The following is a 13,829-nucleotide window of genomic DNA, read 5'->3' as shown; positions in this document are numbered from 1 at the left end:
TTGACGCCCCGCCCTCTCCTAGGTAGGATCCAATCCCTGAGCTCTCTGTGCAACTCCACCTCCTCTAGCTAGGCTGGGTTGGAGTCTGCCTAGCCGTGGCCCCGCCCAGTCCCTCAGGCCAATCAGCTCGTGTCCTCCCTCCACCTGCCCAATCACACCCTCCCCATCCATTCATCACCTCCTCTTGTCCAATCACATCTGCCTCCCTACCCAGGCCCCGCCCCTGAGACCCTGCCCCCTCAGCCCCGCCTCCCTGTCCAATGCTCAGCTCAGTGTGCGTCTGGTCGTTCCACGGGCGCCAGGGGACCGGCAAGCAGCATCCTCAGCCGGCGCCAACGCCGCAGCCGCCTGAGTCCTCACCGCCACCTCTGCCGCCGCCGCCGCCGCAGCAGCAGCAGCAGTGCTCTCAGTCCGGCACCGCCGCCTCCCCGGCGGGTGCCCCGCTTTCCTGCGGGCCTGGGGGCCGGCGTGCCGAGCCATGCCCCGGGCTGCCGGCGGTGGCCATGGGGCGGCACGGCGGCGGCGGCGGCGACAGCGGTAAGATCGTGATCAACGTGGGCGGCGTGCGCCATGAGACGTACCGCTCCACGTTGCGCACCCTGCCGGGGACCCGGCTGGCCGGGCTGACCGAGCCCGAGGCGGCCGCGCGCTTTGACTACGATCCGGGCACGGACGAGTTCTTCTTCGACCGTCACCCGGGCGTCTTCGCCTACGTGCTCAACTACTACCGCACCGGCAAGCTGCACTGCCCGGCCGACGTGTGCGGGCCGCTCTTCGAGGAGGAGCTGGGCTTCTGGGGCATCGACGAGACGGACGTGGAGGCCTGCTGCTGGATGACCTACCGCCAGCACCGTGATGCTGAGGAAGCGCTGGACTCCTTCGAGGCCCCGGACTCCTCCGGCAACGCCAACGCCAACGCCGGAGGCGCCCACGATGCTGGCCTGGACGACGAGGCGGGCGCAGGAGGCGGCGGCCTGGACGGGGCAGGCGGCGAGCTCAAGCGTCTGTGTTTTCAGGACGCGGGCGGAGGTGCTGGAGGACCTGCCGGGGGCGCGGGCGGCGCGGGCGGCACGTGGTGGCGGCGCTGGCAGCCCCGTGTGTGGGCGCTTTTTGAGGACCCCTACTCGTCGCGGGCCGCCAGGGTGAGCGCGCACTCCTAATTATCCCAACCGCTCCGTTTCCGGAGCACTCCATCCCAGTGTCCCTCCTCCCGAGCTCTCCAGTTCTCTGGGAGCCCTTCCTCCTTGCAGCTGGAGTTCTCTGGGCCCCTGCAAACACACCCCCTCTCTTTAGGCCACCCTTCCAAGGACACCTTCCGACCCTTCAGCGTCTCTGGGACCTTCTAAACCCCAACCCGCAGCTAAAAAACCCTAGCTGACAATCTGGATTTCCTGGACAGTCCGACCCTGCCTTTCCCACACACCTTCTGAGACCTTTGGCAGGCCCCAGAATGTCCTCAGCCTCGCCAAAACTCCTCACTGTCCCTTGAACACTCTGAAGTCATTTACTGTTCCCGACCCTCAGTGTCCCGGCCCCACACCCCTCCAGACCCTCTGAAGCTCCTTCTCCATCTCTCCCTCCTTGGGTGCCTCTCGCATTCTCCCCGTTCCAACTCCTAGATCTGTTTTTCTCTCCAACTTTGGACCTCCTGGCTGTTTGTGATCTGCTCTTAGCTCTCAAAGTTCTAGAAGATCCCCGCCCCCACGGGAGCGTTCTGAACGTCCACATCACTGGTCCTAGTCAGGACAGTTTCCCCACAACCTAGCTCAGTGTGTGTTGGGGGGGGGGGCGGCGTCTTCCTTTCTAAACCCTCGGCTTCTTCACCCTCTTTACCAACGTCCTGCAAAGGACGTCCTCCCGTGCAGCAGGAGCCCAGTAGGTTCCACTCCCGTGTCTCCAGAAGAGACCCATGTTATACTCACCCTCTCCAGCATCCCCAGTATGTGCCCCCACCCCGGAAGCGCTCACAGTTACCAGCATACCCTTCCCTCCAACTGCACATTTCCATTCCTCCTTCCCCAGTTACTTTCTCATTCTGCCAAGCGACTTTCAGAAGTTTGTGTCACCTCAAATCCAAGTCATCAGCCCAGAAATTTCTCAGTTCCCACCCCACCCCCATCCTGGGCTAGCTCAGCCAGCAGGGCTCTCCTCTCCCAGCCTTGTTCTCCCCACCTCTGTTTGTTTCCCCTGGTGTAAAACCCAGAGCCCTCCCCCGGCCCTCCTCTCTTCTCCACCCTCTCCTCTCTTAGAAACCCCAGAGTCGCTCAAAGATCTCTCCTGGAAAACTTTGTAAGCCTCAGTAACTTCCCGGGCCTTAGGAATACTCTCTTGATAGCTCTGGCCATAGTTTCTCCCTCTTCCTAAACTTCCTTTGGGCTGAGAGACCCTGGGGCGAAGTATGTGAGAATAGCTTGGGGGTATGTTCAGGAAAAGGGGGGGCACTAGCAAAAGTGGGTAACGGAAGAGCCATTCTCCACTCTCGCCCCCGCCCCCCACCGTGCCGCGTCCTGGGCCAGGAAGGACGCGGAGCCGCAGTGCCGCATTCGTACTGCGGGGGGGGGGGGGGCGGGGAGGGAGGTTGGGGGTGAGAACAAAGGGGGGGCCGGAGGCTTCACATAAAGTTTAGTCCCTGAGAAGCGCTGAATTGGCGACATTTGGGGTTGAGTTGGGGGAAGGGGAAAGTAAGAGGGGCAGGAGGGACATGGCCCCAGGTGCTCCTTTGGACCTCTGAGCATCTCCTCCCCCGCTCGATGGCCTGGGTAGTCCTTCATTCCTTTGACCCCATTGAAGGGTGCTGAAACAGAGCCAGAGCTTTTAGGTAACGGTCAGATTAGGGATCCAGAGTGGTAACGAAGATTACTCATTTATTTATTTGCACGGATTTTGAGAATTATTTGAGTATCTGCTGTGTGCCGGTACTTTCCAACCTCCAGGCGGACCTTCTTGCAAGTTGGGACCGCAAACCGCCTCCAAGCTCAGGGCCCAGTCCCGGCTCTGCCTTTCTTTTCCTTCTTACAGAGCCTTGGTACCCCTCCATGCCTTCTGCTTAAGAGTCACTCCAGGGGAAACCAACCCTGCACCTGTGCGCTGCAGCGGGTGCCCACCCTTCCTCGGGCCTCTGGGGAGGAAGGGGTTACGCCAGTTGTAGGATAGGTGGCCTCTAGCCACGAAACCTAAGCCATGGGCACTGCGGCTGCGCGCTGGCTTGCGGTGCTTTAGCCTGGAAGGAGTTAAGGCATTCGGGGCACTGCGGCTGCGCACTGCGGCTGGGGGAGCTGTCCATGGTTCTGGCCGCCTCGCGCCCTCCTCCCCGGCCGGGTCGGCCCGCCTCCACTGCAGTGCTGCAGCCTGCGGGGTGGGGGAAGGGAGGCCCCGGGCATGCGCTTTGCAGAGGCCTCTGGCCTCTTCACCATTGCGGAGAAATCAAGTCGGTGGTCTACACTTCTGACCACTCTCCCAGCCTATCCTAAGACCCAGGACCTAGTTACTGGACTCTGGCCCGTCGTCTAGGCCCCTGAATTTACCTCTCTAGAACCGTAACCTGTCTCCATCCATAAGACTTTCCTTTCTTCCTCATTCGTCTTCCCGTCTTCCCTCTCCTTAGCCTGCACCCAGGAGGCCTTCCCCCTACAGCACCCCCCCCCCACATCCTTGAACTGCCCCGCAGGTTTCTGTTTCCAGTGGGATCCTGACAATGAGGTCCTTAGATCCTAGCCGTTCTCTGACCTCCTCATGCTTGCCCCCCACTAAGTGATCACCGTACCCTAGTAACAGCTCGGATCTCACTGTGTTCTAGGCAGTCGGCCAAGCACTGTTTTTGGAAGCAAGCCCTCTGTACGCGCACCAAATCTTCATAACAATGCCATTAAAAAACAAAATTCAGATTCGGAAAGCTCAACCCTTGCTCCAGTTTGACCGATTCGAACCCAGGTTTTTGAGCCGGTCTTAGTGGCCTGTTTTCCCAGCTACTCAGAAGGCTCAGTCAAGAGGACTTGTAAGTTCAAAGCCAGCCTGGTGAAGTTAGAGACCCTGTCTTGAAATAAAGGAAAATGGGCTGAGGATGACTCTGGGGGCAGAGTGCTGATCCTTGTGCATCAGGCGGTTGTGGCTAGTGTCCCGTGCCCCACCTCCTCTCTCCTCTTCCCGCTCCAGGCTGGGAGCCGAGCGCCTGAGACCTGGGCAGTGTTGCATTCGTTTTCATCCCCTCCTGCGAGTAGAATAGCTGGGTCCTTCTGGGGAGCCCTGATACAGAACCCAGAAGGGGCTCTTCCCTGGGGTCACTGTGGCAAGCTCCTGCCCTGAGCCTCCGTTCCTGTCTCAGAGCAGACTGCTACACGTGGTGGAAGCATTAGTGGGAACGCTTGGATTCTCGTAGGATTTGGGTCCTGAAGTGGGGAACGCAAGGCCACCGGCATGTTCTTTAGACTCCAGTGATATAAACAAGTCAGTCACCCCCGTTCTCTTTCCCGCCCCCCTGCAGTACGTGGCCTTCGCCTCCCTATTCTTTATCCTCATCTCCATCACCACCTTCTGCCTGGAGACACACGAGGGTTTCATCCACATCAGCAACAAGACGGTGACGCAGGCCTCCCCGATCCCTGGGGCTCCCCCGGAGAACATCACCAACGTGGAGGTGGAGACGGAACCCTTTTTGACCTATGTGGAAGGTGTATGTGTGGTCTGGTTCACCTTTGAGTTTCTCATGCGGGTCACCTTTTGCCCGGATAAGGTGGAGTTTCTCAAAAGCAGTCTGAACATCATCGACTGTGTAGCCATCTTGCCCTTCTACTTGGAAGTGGGCCTGTCAGGCCTCAGCTCCAAAGCTGCCAAGGACGTGCTGGGCTTCCTGCGTGTCGTCCGATTTGTTCGCATCCTTCGTATCTTCAAGCTGACCCGTCACTTTGTGGGGCTACGTGTGCTGGGCCACACGCTCCGGGCCAGCACCAACGAGTTCTTGTTACTCATTATCTTCCTGGCTCTGGGGGTCCTCATCTTTGCCACCATGATCTACTATGCCGAGCGTATCGGGGCCGACCCTGACGACATCCTGGGCTCCAACCACACCTACTTCAAGAACATCCCCATCGGCTTCTGGTGGGCTGTGGTCACCATGACGACACTGGGCTACGGAGACATGTATCCCAAGACGTGGTCTGGGATGCTGGTCGGGGCACTGTGTGCGCTGGCTGGTGTGCTGACCATCGCCATGCCGGTGCCCGTCATCGTGAACAACTTCGGCATGTACTATTCACTGGCTATGGCCAAGCAGAAATTGCCAAAGAAGAAAAACAAACATATCCCCAGGCCTCCGCAGCCTGGCTCACCCAACTACTGCAAGCCCGACCCTCCGCCTCCGCCCCCGCCACACCCCCACCACGGCAGCGGTGGCATCAGCCCACCACCGCCCATCACTCCTCCTTCCATGGGGGTGACTGTGGCCGGGGCCTACCCACCTGGACCCCACACGCACCCCGGGCTGCTCAGGGGTGGTGCTGGGGGACTGGGAATCATGGGATTGCCTCCTCTGCCAGCCCCTGGTGAGCCCTGCCCATTGGCTCAAGAAGAGGTGATTGAAACCAACAGGGCAGGTGAGGCTGGGGCCAGGGCTGGAGGTGTGGGGAGCTCTGGTGGGAGAAAGTGGCAGGGTATGAGGGGATGCAGGGGCAGGGTTTCTCTTAGGTTCAGGCAGAGTAGGGTGGAAAACAGCAGAGCAGAAAGGACAAATGGCTAGAAGGCTGGAGAGGAGTCAAAAGGAGCCACGGACACAGGAAGAGAGTTGGTGAACATGGATTTCAACCAGGCTGCTCTCAAAGGCCTGGTCAGAAGCAGCATAGTGAGGCTCTTCGGAGAAAGAGTCAGGAACCAGGTGTGATGCTGCGTGCCTCCTGTCCTTTGGGGGTACTGGGTACCGAGGAGGCGGTGTCCAAGGCCAGCCTGTTACATGTCCCTGTCTCAAAAATCATGGGGAAGAAAAAGAAAGAGAAAGAAAGTAAAGAAGCTAAAGACAGGAGGGGAAAGGGGGGAGGGGGGTGGGGGGAGAGAGAGAGGGAGAGAGAGAAGGGCTTGGTGGCTCTTCCCTTTGATTCCAACACTGGGGAGGCTGAGGCAGGAGGGCCAACACGCGTTTGAGGCTATCCTGAGCTACATACATACAAACAAAAGGCTTGAGTGGCTTCCTGGGCTACTAGCTCATGCTAATTCTTAGGGATACTCCTATTTCTATTTGAGAAGGCGAGGGAAGAGAGGGAGAGAAAGAATGAGAGGCTAGGCATGTAATTCCAGGATTGAAGCGGAAGAGGCAGGGTCCGGAGTTCAAGGTCAGTCTGAGCTACATGAGCGCTAGTCTCAAACAGAAAGGGGCTCAGTGTGGGACATGGGAAGTCTCATACGACTCCTAGGAAAGCGAGAGGCAGGCCTGGCTACCTCACAGTTTGTGTCTGTGGCTGAAAGTCCATTCCTGACTTAGGAATGGAGTCAGGCCCCACCTACAGGAAGGCAAAGGGAGAAACTGAAACCAGCAGAGGCCAGCTTAGGAGGGCTCAAGGGTCAGGGTGCAGGGCTGCCAGGCAGGGTCTGCAGAGGGCAGCGGGAGACACTGGGGATCCCAGAGAGTTCTTGTAAGAGAAGAGGCAGCCGGGTCTGGTTGAGCACACCTGGCATCCCAGCATTTGGGAAGCTGAGGCAGAAAGCTGGTGAGTTCAGACCTAGCCTGGACTATGGAGTTTGTTTGCTAACCTGGACTTTGTCTCCAAAAAAAATTTATTTTTTATTTATTTATTTTAAATAAGGAGACAGGCCAGGAAGAGGAGGGAGGAGAGGAGAAAGGTAGCAGTTGTGCCTCATTTCTCGGGTTGTATGTGTCCTGGGGGACTCTGTTTCTTGCAGGCAGTGACTTGGGTGTCCTGGAGGAAAGAGGTGAGTGCCCCCCCCAACCGGCCTTAAGTAGGTCAAGAAAATGAGCTAGTCTGCCTGGCCCCCATCTTGCTCCCTTAGCCGCTAACCCAGTTTTCCGTCCATTAAAAATAGCTTAAGTCAGAGCCTAGGGGACCCCCACCTCACCCTCCCTCACCTGTCACCTTCCCAGCCCTTCCCCATCCTACCCTTTGCAGCACCCCAGACGTGTCTCTAAGCAGCCTCTTCGAAACCCGTGACATCCTCCCTGTCCCACCAAAGTGCTGCATCGGAACACCGACCCGCGCCCACCCTTTCTGGGTTTCTATTGTTCTTTTTTGGGGTTGAGTGGGATCTTGCTATGCAGTCCAAGTTGGCCTCAAACTCGGAATCCCTCTGCCTCAGCTTCTTTCTTGAGTGACTTGGGATGACAGTGTGCACTACCATGCCTGGCCCGCAGTAGCCCCAGCTACCCTGCCGGTGGGTACCAAGCACAGCACTCCAGTCTCCTTCTGGACATTAGCACATTCGCACCAGGCCTGACCGCCTGTCACTCGCCAGCACTCACCGCTGCCCTTTAGCCAGCCTGACCACACTCTCAGTCACACTTGCCCTCCCTGCCTCTTAGCACTCCCCACCCCAGTCACAGCACCACAACCTTATACCCCCACAGCTCCACCCCCCTGCCGGGATCACTCAAATCTTCCTCTCTCCATCGCTGTCAGTCCCTGTGCGCCTTCAATGTCTCTCGTCTCTGGCCTCTCCCTCTGCAGTAGACCCCCGTCCCAATGGAGACCCTGCAGCAGCTGCACTGGCCCACGAGGACTGCCCCGCCATCGACCAGCCAGCCATGTCTCCAGAAGACAAGAGCCCAATCACACCCGGAAGCCGGGGCCGCTACAGCCGGGATCGAGCTTGCTTCCTTGTCACGGACTATGCCCCTTCCCCTGATGGCTCCATCCGAAAAGGTGAGGTGCCCTCCAGGGGCTCCCCAGAGACCCTTCCTCTCTCCCAGCCCACGGGAGGAAGGAAAGGGGGTGGGGGAGGCGCTGGACTTCCCTCTATTCTGCCCCTCAGCCCCACACCGCCTTCTTCCCTGTCCTCCCTCCCCTTGAGCCCCAAGGTTCCTCACCTGTCTTTATTTCATCTCCATCTCCCCCACCCACCCTGACTCTCTGGCCTCTTCCCTCATCCCCAGCCACTGGTGCTCCCCCACTGCCCCCCCCATGCTGGCGTAAGCCAGGCCCCCCAAGCTTCTTGCCCGACCTCAACGCCAACGCAGCAGCCTGGATATCCCCCTAGTGGACGAACCCCTCCCCCCCAGGGTAAGTAGTTCCTCACCACGGCCCCTCCTGACTCCCCTTCCTTCTGTACCCGACTAACCTCTCAGAACATGCTGTCTCCCACTGACCAACACCCTCACCCATGGCGAACAGCTGCACCCAGTTCCTGACACTGACTCCCACGGTCCCCCCAGGATTTGCCTAGTCCTTACACTCCAGAACGAGCCCAGCCCCAGCGCCCACCTCTGACTTGCTCCCCCCAACCCCACCCCTGACCCTGCTCTCACCTGTCTGTGCCCCACTCTGGCTATTTTTAGATGCAGCCACGAAGGTGGGTTATGCACTGGACACTCTTTAGTGCCGGACGGAGTGAAGCCGGAGGGTTCTCCCTGATCCTAAGAGCTGGGTTGAACCTGAGCAGACTTAGCTCCCTGGGGGTTTCTGATGGCCAAGTAGAAAACAGATGGACATATCAGAGGAGGGACGAGGAAAGTGGGGCCACGCCAGGGGCTGGGAGATGGGATGAGAGGCTCGGGACAAAGGATGGGTATCTAGCTGGAGCCAGGTCTACAGAGACGAAAGGAAAAGATAGAGTCAGAGGGTCAGTCAAGGATGTCAAAGCCAGGCATGTGGTATACATCTGTAATCACCCTTGGGTGCTGGGGCAGGGGGATTGTGAGGCTGAAACTAGCCTGGGCTAGAAAGCAAGACCCTGCTGTCTCCACTTTGGGGGTGATTTGTCACACCGCATGAGGCAGCCGTTCCATGGTCCCACCATGAGGAATAAGGAGCTTTTCTAGCAGGCTCAGGTTCTCTTTGACCGGTTGTGACCTGTCCTCTCGGAGTGGACGGGCCTGATTGTGGGTAGGTATCGCCACAGCCAGCTCCGAGAAAGTGACCTGAGAACTGGATGTAAAGGACAAAAAGACGTGTGTAGGCTCAGAGGCCAAATGGACTGGGCCAGAGTCGGGTGGGGATGTCATGATCGATAAATCTGGGGAAGGCACGCGTGCAGAGAGCAGCGCGGGTGGCCCAGTGCTGGGGGAGGCCGGCTTCTCCCGTAAACGATAAGCAGACTGAAAGTGTATGGTCTACTTCTAGAAACAACACAGCACCTTCTTCCAAAATAGAATCACATGCAGAAGCCTTGCTCTCAGCCTAAGGGTGTGCTATAGTCAGTCCCAAGACATGGGACATTTCAGGAAAGGCCTAATGAAACCCCATGTTCCACAGACCTCAGGGAAGCAGACAGGTGTGAGAACAGAGGGTCCTAGCCCTCCCCCCTCCCCCAGCCCTCCATGCCCATCTCATCACTCCTCCCCTCCCTCCTCCCATCTCACCCCACGCCCTCGCTTGAACCCAGACCTCTATTCCTCACCCCTACCTTGAGGGTTTCTGGTGGGATGGAGGGTAAAGTGGAATAAGTGGGGAAGGTTGGGGATCCCAGTTGGGTGGACAAGGCCCTTGCTTCTCTTGCATATGATACCAAAATCCATTCATTGAACTCAAATGATGGCCAGAGCTGATGGGGCTGACTATTCTCTGCCCTAGTGTAATGTCCATCCCCTGTCCCCATCTGTCACGCCCCCCCCCCTTAACACCCCAAGGTCTTCCCTCCCTCCTGGCCTGTCCCCACTCACCCTTCTTCACACCGACCTCTTATTCCCATACCCAACCCCGTTGCTCCCACCTTCGGTCCTCCCCTCTCCTAGCCACCCCGGAAGCTCCTGCCATATTTGATGTCTCTGGCTGCCCCCATTTCACCGCTCCCATCACCCCCCGGAAAACACCAGAGAGGAGGAAGACATCCCGGCGTTTCTCCGTCCCCCCAACAGTGAGCCTGTGTTGGGGAGCCTCCCATCTGCCTCCCATCCCCCATCCTTGACTCTCTGTATTTCTGTCCCCAGCTCTTGTCACCGCCTGAGACCTCGCGAGACCCTCGGGTTCCCCCTGTCCCTTCCCCCCAGGTTAGCAACTGGGAATGGTGGGAGGGCGTGTCCTAGAGACACCGGGCTTCTATCCCCTCCAGACACTCTCTCCTGCAGTTTGAGTACCACGTCCCAGCCTGGGATGCCTAGAGAAACCATTCTAGGCCCTGGTATTGGCAGAGCCAAAAGAACCCCAACCACCCTTACTGGTCCTGATGTGGGATCCCACAAGCTGTGTGACCTTACTGCTTCCTGTCACCAGCAGACCCCAGCCAATTTTGGAAACCTCTACTGTATGCCATGTCCTGGACCCTTGAAAGATGTCCACGCCGAGTTAAACGGCTCCTGCCTCTCAGTCCAAGGCCACCTACCTACTGAGTTTGAACTCAGATTGGGCTAAATATTGAATTTGAGACCGGTTTGGGCTACAGAGTGAGGCTGAGGCCAGCCTAGGCGACATAATTTGAGTCCAACCTAAGCTATTTAGGATGTTTTAGGCCAGCCCGGGCTACACAGTAGGCTCTTAACAAAAGGTCCCAAGGAATCCCTTCCCTTCCCTGCACCAGGCCTCCAGCTCCTTGCTGCGCAGCCCCCTCCGCCAGCCACCAGCCGCTGCCTCCACCCCAGCCCCTGCCGTCCACCATCCCACCTCACCAACTGCTGCCTTTGGGCCTCAGACCAGGGGACCTTGGGGAGGGGGAAGAGGGGCGGGCATGGCTGGATGGGGAGGCTCAGTGGGCACCACCCGCCTCCTAATCCTGTCTCTCCCCTTCCCTGTGTCTGCACCTTTCTTGTGGATGCTGACTGACTCTCCGATTTCTTCACCTCTCTCCATCTCCTCGGCCCGCCCATCCCGCCTATCTCTATGTCTCTGGGCATCTCTCACCCCTCCATCCCCCTTTCTGCCTGTGTCTCCCTGTTTGGGCTCTCCTCACCCTGGCTCCACCCCCACGCTCCCTCCCACCCTTGTCTCTGCTCCTTCCCCAGGTTACGAGAAGTCCCGCAGCCTGAGCAGCATTGTGGGCCTGAGCGGGGTGTCCCTGCGCCTCGCACCCCTCGCCACCCCCCCTGGCTCTCCCCGGGCCACGCGCCGAGCTCCCCCCACCCTGCCCTCCATCCTCTAGCGCTGTCCTCCCCACTGTGGGGGGGACTGGGGGTGATGGGAAGGTGAAAAGGAGCTGGGAGTAGGGGTGGGGAAAGGGTTCTTTAAAAAAAAAGTCAATATTATGTAAAAGAGATGATGCCAGCAGACACCCCCGGGGCCTCTCACTCCCCATGTACTAGAGAACCCAGGATAGAGGGGGCGTGGCTGGAGCCTGTACCCCGACAACTCCCTCCCCTTTCCAAAAAAAAAAAAAAAAAAAGCAAACCTCAGGTCTCCATGAGCCATAAGACACCCCTCCCATGACTCCTGTAAATAACTAAAAGCTGATTCCATCTTGGGGCACCCACTCCAGTCTGCATGGCTCCCCGACCCCCTCTTCAGCAATAAGCCGCCAGGAGCTGCGTGCAGAAAGTTGGAGGGGAGGCTGCTGGGAGCCTCTGGGGGCGGGGCTAGCATTTTAGGGGTCTTCCTGGTCACCCCCCTCCCAAGGGCAACCCACCCATCACTAATTGATTCAGGAAAAGCAAAAAACCTCTAGGACCACGTAGGAAAGGGAAGACGGGTTGATCAGCCGCAGCCCGAGGAGCTCAGCTTGGGGTGGGGGTGGGGTCTGCCAGCTGCTCTTGGGCTTGGAGGACGCCAGCTGGTGCATTCCACCCACGCCCGCCTCCAGGGATCTGCTCCCTCTATTCGCTGCATGGGCTTGGCCCTCCAGGCCCAGAACCTCTACCCACTGCAGTCTCCACTCTATCCCAAGAGGTGAGACTAGTTCCTTAGACTTACGGAGATAGACCCTGGCACCCCGCACTTCCACACCCCACGGTCTCCGACCTCCCACACTCCCCTCCTCCAGCATTCCATCCATCCCCCACTGGCCTGGACTGCACCACAGAGTTCTTCCACCCTTCCCTGGCACCCCAGCTCACTTCCAGCCATCCGGGTTCTGACAGTCCTCAAGACCCTGACATTGCCTAGACACCCCCATATCCTCAAGCCTCCCCCCAACCCCAGACGGCCCCAACACCCAGACATCACATTCCTCTGTCTCCTGGCGCCTCTGACACAACACCTCGGACGGACAAGCTCTGTCTGTCTGATGCCAGGGAGCTCCCCATTCCAGCATCGCTGTCTAGGCAGCCCCTCTTCAACAACCTCCCCCCCAGATGGTGCCAAAACACACTTTTCTTAATGGCCACCAGAGTTTCCCAGAGCGTGGGACTCCCGTTCCCTCTTCGTGTGCTGAAGTTTGCAAAGTGCACAGACAACCAAGTGTTTTAAACTTGTGTGCTCTTTGCAGGCTCACACCCGGCTGGTGCGTCCTGGCAGCGCAGCAGTTGGGTGTTGCCAATGAAAGCAAGTCAAGGACAGGATGGGACCCAATGCTAAAAGCCTTGCTTAATGTGCTAAGGTCCGAGGGTTCAATCTCCTGCAACCCCTCTTGCCCGACTGGTGGGAAAAGAGGACACGCCCACCTCGGCTAGGATCTCTGCCTGCCCTTCCCAGCTTCCTTGCCCACTATGTGCCACATTCTCGGGTGGAAAACTTTCTCAAATCTTGTCTTGGCTCCAGGATGCTACCTCCCCCAAGCCCAGAGACCACACTGGTCCCAGAATCCTTAGCGAACTCCCCATTTGGAGCTGGGTGGTCGGCAGAATTAGCAATCCCTTGTTCCCACCGCCTCAGGGAAGCCTCCCGCTGTCACCAGAACTGTCGGTGGGGGTGTCCTTGGGCCCAATTCTTGATGCAACAATTCCTATGCAAGGGACATTTTGAGTCCCACCCGCACCCCTCGCCTTCCCTCGGGACCTTAAACCCTGGTGAGACAGGGGTTGAGGAGTGGGGTGGGATCTGGTAGGGGCAGGGCAAAGGGCTAGGGGACTCTAGACACCAGGGTATAGGGTGAGGACTCCTAATATTGCCAAAGGATTCAACTTACTTAAACAACCCCTATTATCCCCCCTGTCCCTCAAAAGAGACGAATGGGGCGGGGGAAGGGGTAAGAGTCCTTTTTGAAGGGTACCAACCACTTCCCACTGTTTCCCCCTGCTCTCCAGTTCCCTACACATATCCAGCTTTTTAGTTAAGCATTTTTTAAAAAAAATAAGCTACAGTCATAAACGTCTATAAAACGTGATTTTTGCCCCTCCACATCTCCCAATTTACCAAACAGTGTGGGATTCGGGGAGGGAGAGCCAGGTCCTGGTCTCCCTTTTCCCCATGGCCGCCAGGGTGCCTGCAATTGCACGCATGCGCTGCATGACGCGCCCCCCCACATACACACGCATGCGTCGCGCACCCCTCCTGCGCTGGGGGGGGGACGCACGGACTTGGGGGCGGGGCGATGGGGAGGAATGATTGACAGAGGGGAAGGGGGTCTTTCTGAGCTCAATGGCTCCTCTCCTTCCCCACACACTCACAGCAATAAGTTTCTCTACTTCTAGTGAGCGGACGGGCCTAGCCTGACCTGGCGCGGGAGGGGCTGGCCAAGGGGCGCTCTCAGGGATGGGGGCGGGTCCTGAGTCTGGGGGAGGGGAGGTCTGCAACTCTGGTGCTAATGGCGGGTCTTCCTGGCCCACCCGCAGGCAGGGAGGAAGGAGTCGGCAGGCTCCTCCCCCAAGCCTC

The 13,829-nt window shown here is 58.4% G+C and overlaps 1 protein-coding gene across 1 annotated transcript; it reads left to right on the top strand.

Moving 5' to 3' along the window:
• Window positions 1-260: 260 nt before the first annotated feature.
• Kcnc3 (potassium voltage-gated channel subfamily C member 3) lies at window positions 261-13,674 on the top strand. Its single transcript, XM_052164116.1, is given in 7 exon segments — window positions 261-1,142; window positions 4,481-5,588; window positions 6,886-6,915; window positions 7,665-7,859; window positions 8,090-8,109; window positions 8,111-8,216; window positions 10,082-13,674. Coding segments are annotated over 7 exon segments (2,358 nt in total). The 3' UTR covers window positions 10,099-13,674.
• The last annotated feature ends 155 nt before the right edge of the window (window positions 13,675-13,829 follow it).

This window comes from Apodemus sylvaticus, chromosome 1 (assembly GCF_947179515.1).
Source record: "Apodemus sylvaticus chromosome 1, mApoSyl1.1, whole genome shotgun sequence".
Lineage (NCBI taxonomy): Eukaryota > Metazoa > Chordata > Mammalia > Rodentia > Muridae > Apodemus > Apodemus sylvaticus.
Note: the sequence above shows the minus strand (reverse complement) of the source record. Positions and strands in the feature narration are given on the sequence as shown.